Source organism: Ursus maritimus, unplaced genomic scaffold (genome assembly GCF_017311325.1).
Source record: "Ursus maritimus isolate PB19 unplaced genomic scaffold, ASM1731132v1 scaffold_2, whole genome shotgun sequence".
NCBI lineage: Eukaryota > Metazoa > Chordata > Mammalia > Carnivora > Ursidae > Ursus > Ursus maritimus.
This window is the reverse complement of record NW_024424452.1, coordinates 36,945,775-36,951,207: the sequence shown is the minus strand read 5'-3', so window position 1 is coordinate 36,951,207 and position 5,433 is coordinate 36,945,775. Positions and strand designations below refer to the sequence as shown.

The 5,433-nt window shown below is 53.5% G+C and overlaps 1 protein-coding gene across 2 annotated transcripts in view; it reads left to right on the top strand.

Annotated features, from left to right (window-relative positions):
- The first annotated feature begins 827 nt into the window (after positions 1–827).
- Positions 828–5,433, top strand: part of PDPK1 (3-phosphoinositide dependent protein kinase 1) — a 73,847-nt gene continuing 69,241 nt past the window's right edge. For both annotated transcript variants that reach the window (XM_040635489.1, XM_040635490.1), the window contains exon 1: positions 828–979. In XM_040635489.1, the coding sequence (XP_040491423.1) occupies positions 956–979 (24 nt within the window). In that variant the 5' untranslated portion in view covers positions 828–955. The remainder of the gene's footprint in view (positions 980–5,433) is intronic.

The following is a 5,433-nucleotide window of genomic DNA, read 5'->3' as shown; positions in this document are numbered from 1 at the left end:
TGTTATTTTAAAAAATAAACGTATTTCTTTTGGAAATAGAGAGGTTATTTTAAAGTATGCAACCTTGAGGTTACAAAGATGATTATGATTTTGTTTAAAACAGCATAGTCATAACACAACAGTGTGAATGCATTTAATGCCACTCAACTGTTCACATGGCATATGTTAAAACGGTCAAGGTGGTAAATTTTAGGTACATTTTACCACAACTACAAACACCAACAATAACACCATCATCATTAACAACTACAAAAAAAATCAACATCATCATCAACAGTAACGACTACAAAAAAATCCACAAAACCATAAGCAAAGAAGAAAGGGACTATCAGCAGTGATGCCATGGGACTGTTTTCTGCCTTATAAATTTGATTTTATAGCCCAAATTTCCGCTCGTGAACACTTGTCAGTTTCGTAAGCAGCGAAGTTGCGTCGGTCGGTGTTTGCGCAGAGCCCAGCTCCGGATCCGAACGACGCGCTGGAGCCCAGCCCCGCAGCTGCTTCGGGCGTGACCTTGGCCAGCTCGGGCCCCCGCGGGCCTCAGTTTCCCCTGCGGGCGCCGGGGATGACAGCTCACCCCCTCTCCCACCCGGCCCCGCCCCGCGGCCCCGGGATTGGCTCGCGCGGGCCGCCCCCCCTCCGAGGCGGGGCCGGGCCGCTCCCGCCCGCCGGGCCCCAACCCGGAAATGCGGCTCGGGGGCGCCGGCGAGGCCGTCCGAGCCGCGGCGGAGCGACGGTGGGCGCGGCCAATGGGCGCGGGCGGTGGCGGCGGCGGGGCAGCGGAAGTCCCGCCCGGCGTCGCGCGGGGGCGGGGCGGCGCCGGGGGCGGCGGGCGGCGGGGCGGGCGCAGGATGAGGGCGGCCATTGCTGGGGCTCCGCCGCGGGGAGGAGGACGCTGAGGAGGCGCCGAGCCGCGCAGCGCTGCGGGGGAGGCGCCCGTGCGGACGCGGGGCCCATGGCCAGGACCACCAGTCAGCTGGTGAGTGCGCGCCGGCCGCCCGGGCGCGCCGGTCCGTCACCCAGCCAAGCGCGGCGGCGGCCGCCGGGGCCCGGCGAGGCGGGGCGGCCCCGCGTCCCCAGGGTCGGGCGGTGCCTCACCTGCTGCCGGGCGGCCGGGCCCGGGACCGCGGGCTTGGTGAGGGCGCCTCTCGGCCGCGGCGGGGAGCCCGGGCTCCGGGCGGCGGGCGCCTGCCCGGCGGGGGCGCTGACAGACGCGCGGAGGGCGGGGGAGGCCGGGGAGGTGTCACTGGCCTGTCGCGGTGGAAGTGCTCGGAAAGTTTGTTTTCGGCGCGCCGCGGCCTGGAGCTGAGAGCCTCCGGGGTTACCTTTCTTTCCGTCTGCGGAGGAACCGCCCTGGGCTTTCACCTGGAACGGGGTCCCAGTGCCTCTGCCGCAGAGAAGCGGGAGGGACGAGTTCTTGCTTAGAGCACCTGATGCTCCAGGCTCCCCCCAAATTCATGGTTAGGGTGGGATCTGGTAGGCTCCTTTCCCGGCCCAGCGGAGCGGCGTTGGGTGCTTTTCCTGCCTTGGGGCTTTTCTCCAGTACTGGCATCAAGTGTGAGAAGCCCCTGGGAGAGTGATCGTGACAGTCTGGAGAGATTGCAGAGGAAAAGAAGAAGGAAGAGCACTTGTTGGGTGAAATGTTTTGCTTACAAGTATCCTTAGTGTTTCCATGTTGTTGTTGTTGTTTTCTGTTGCTAAAAGTATCCTTGGTGTTTTGATGTTTTTCCTGTGTTTGAGTTCTGGAGTCGCGGAGGTGGTTTTGGGATTTATACCTTGGGCGCAACCGTGAAAGTGGGTGATGGAAGAATGTCAACACAGCTTGCAAAATTTGGTTCAGAAGGCAAATCAAAATCACTTAAGTGAATGAAGATCCAGGAAACTTACCTGACTCCTTGTTTTTCAGCATACAACTTTGTGGTAGCGGTTCTTAATCCTTTTGGGGAGTCTTGAACCCCTTTGAGAATCTGGTGGAAGGTATAAATCCTCTCCTGAGAAAAACACTGAGTTACACCGCGTTTTGTAATTACTTTAACAGGTTCTTGAACCTTCTGCAGCTCATCCGTGAACTTCAGGCTAAGAATACTGTAGAGATGGGTGACGGTCCAGAGTCTAAAAGGAGGACCTGTTCAGTTGAGAAAATGGTGAAAGGCGAAGAGGCTGTCTTTGACTGTTGCGACATGTGACTGTACCCTGGGGTGTCTGGGCTAACAGGCAAAAACACGAATTGGGCTCCTTGGCGAGTCTCAGTGGATGCCGGGGGTGAGGACAACCATGGAAGGGTATAAAACGAACTTTCATAGAGCGGTGCTGTTGCAGTGCAAGGTGTGTACTTTGTTGGCGGTTATGGCAAGAGGCAAAGAGCACATTTCCTCGTGGTCTTGGTTCCACACGATAGGCATTGGACATCTGGAGTATTCTTTGCGTAAGTCATGTTTTTTAGTACGAAAATGCTAGAATCCGGTGAGAGAAAATGAATCGCACTATAAAGGAGAGACCTCCCTGTCTGGAAGTGAGAGGAACAAGGGTTTTGTGTCTTCAGCTAGATTCCTTCCCTCCCCATGTGAGGATTTGCCATATTTCCCCTCAGGAATGGCGGAGGTGCCCCCAGTATTGGCTGTTCAGCAAAGGATAGATAGATTTGCATGGTTCAAGTAGGTTTGCATCTAGATTTTTAAGGTGGCATTGTGTGGAGAAGCCCCTGTCCCAATTATTACATTTTCCCTTTTCTCTGAGTGTGTGCCGCCAACAGGGGGAGCAGTACAAATGAAGTCTGAAAATGGCCTAGTCCACTTTCATTCTCAGGTGGGCCAGAGGCTGGAGGAACCATTTCTTGAGCACTTACTTTAGAAGCAGGCACTTTTCCAGGTAGTTCACCCCTTGTTGCTTGATTTCTGTTGACAGTGCTGTGTGAGGTTGAGTGTGCTTCCCATTTTACAGGTGTGGAAACTGGGATGCAGGGACGTTAAGTAAGTGGTTGGTAAACAGTGCAGTGCGAATCCACGTCTGAGTGGTGGCAGGGGCCTGGGTGCTGCTTTGCCTGCTCACGTGGGGAGCACCCTGAGGGAGGGTCTGCTGGGTGGCTCATCGGGACCCTTGGCTTGAGGAAGTCCTTGGTGCTGCTGCCTAGAACGTCTTCCCTGAGGGTTGTGCCTGAATGTCCAGACTATGCCGCGCTGGAGGCAGGAAGGACATCTTCACATGGAAGGACAGCACGCTTATTTATTTCTTCGGGCAGATGGCTGAACTCTGTGACCCCTGGAGCCTCTTTCAGCCTCACGCTGTCAGAAAGCAGCTGTTTGGAAAGAGGCTCTGCTTCATCTGTATTTGAGGGCTGATATTCTGAATGGGTGAGGCTTGGAATCCTCCCTTTGGGAAACAAGAACTGTGTAGAGACTTGGTTAAAGGTAAAATGGGAGCTCAGGCAGGGAGCGGCTCTCTGCATACTCTATGTAGGGTGGCTCTAGCTTTTGCAAAGGTGGCTGCATCTGTGCGGGAAGGTGTCTGGGAAAGTGGGGAGCATGGAAAGAGGTGGGTTCTGATTTCCACACTCCTTTTTGGGCCCCTCCTCCTCAGAGTCTTATGGGATGTGATGTATTTCTGGCCCTGTGACACCCCTACAGCATTTGGGAGCTGGCAGGGTAAGGTCCCTGTACTAAGAGGTGGAAGTGGAGGTTTGTGCCGTTCTCTGACAGCGTTTGTGGGAAGGAGTGCAGAGCAGCCTGTGTAGCTGTGGGGCCTACAGAGAGGCTGGGTAGGCCTTCAGAGCGGGTCTTGGCCTCTGGGCTGCCTTCAGCACAGCTTGGAGGATGAAGAAAAGGTGGTTTCTGGGCCTGTCATCCTTTTCACTCTATCCCTCGTCCCCTGAGCACCCTGATGTGAGGTTTGGGCGCACGTAGACAAGGGTGTGATGAATGGGGAATTGCTGCAGAAACGGGGTAAGAGACTCAGTCCCCTGAGTTGATGGAGTATGGAGAACCTTCCCTGGCACTATACTTTGTCCCTTCCTAAGGAGTGTCTTCGAGGGAAATGGACTTTGCTGGAACCCCACATGCTGCTGAGGAACACTTGATGCAGAAACGACTCCCTCAGCAGGTGCGAGGGCTTGGGCGATGTGTGCAAGTTCTGTCCCTGCCCTTTGGATGACAGGAGTGCAGTTGTTTTGAAGGCAGGTTCAAAGAGCAAATCATGGGGTGGGGGGGGGAGGTGGCGCTGGTGTGGAAACCAGGTTTTGGATATGTACCATCCAGGCCTATTCAGCAGTGCCACCTTCTTTAGCTGGCTCGCATTTGTTACCAGACCCTTTAAAAAATTGTTTGAATATTGAGAACCAGTGGTGTATCCAGGCTCTAGCTGAATCAACAGGCAGAGTGCATTTTCTTCAAGAGTAATGGGGAATACGTTCTCATGATAGTGTCTTAGAGGAGAAAGGCCCTTTTGGGTTCATGATGGTTCTTGGTCTGTTTTCAGTGCTTGACTGGTTGCATTTATGTAGCTGCACAAAATCTGTTTCCATTCTCTTAGTGTAGGAAATTTTCCTAATTTTAACTGATATTTTTACTCCCAAGAAATTCCAATGAATGTCTTCAGAGAGGTAGTTTGTTATAAAGGATCTACATTTGTGGCTTTCAGATTCCTTATCAGGGCAACTGATTGAGGTCTCTGCTTAAATAGTTGGATTGCATATAGGCCCCCAGAAGGAGAGCTGACTGTACTGCAAGGTCTGTGTGTGGAAAAGATGGGACATGCCCTACGTTAGCAGCCCCTGCTTGGTGCACAGCTCATGGAAGAACAAACAAGCATGGTTTTCATTTGGAGTGTTGCCCGGGGGCCTGATGAAGGTGGGCACGTAGTTCCTGGTGGCCTAGTGACCTGCTTTGTCCCACAGACAGGATTGGGGGCCCTGTGTACCAGCCACCGTGCTTTGAATCAGCTTGCAGCCTTCAGGGAAGTGAAGTATTTAAAGGCGTGGTGTGAAGGTATGTCCGGATGTCAAGAAGGTTCGTCCTGGAGGTCTGTGTCTTTTGCATGTTTGTGGAGCTGGTGGTGGGTCTGCCCATGTTGGAGAAGGCTGATGAGAGGCCGCGTGCAGACGGCTGCGTGTGTGCATCTCGGCAGTATTTCAGTCAGAATTCATCTGGCTGAGAGCTTAGCTGTTACAGTGAATTCATTGTTAAAGTCTCATTCTTCAACCTGTTTTTCTCTTTTGGAATTAATTGTACTGCAGTGGGAGTTGTATCTCAAAGCGACAGCTGTATATCGGTTGCTGTCAGAGAAGGCTGATAAGGTTTGCAGGGAAGCTTGAAGTCTTACAGAAATTTTTGTTATGTGCTTTGACCTGCAGTGGTCACCTGTGAAGAAAGGGGCTTGGAGTTAACTTTTTTGCTGTCCCTCCCTGTTTCTGAGAGATGGAAACACAGGGCCTCCCCCCCC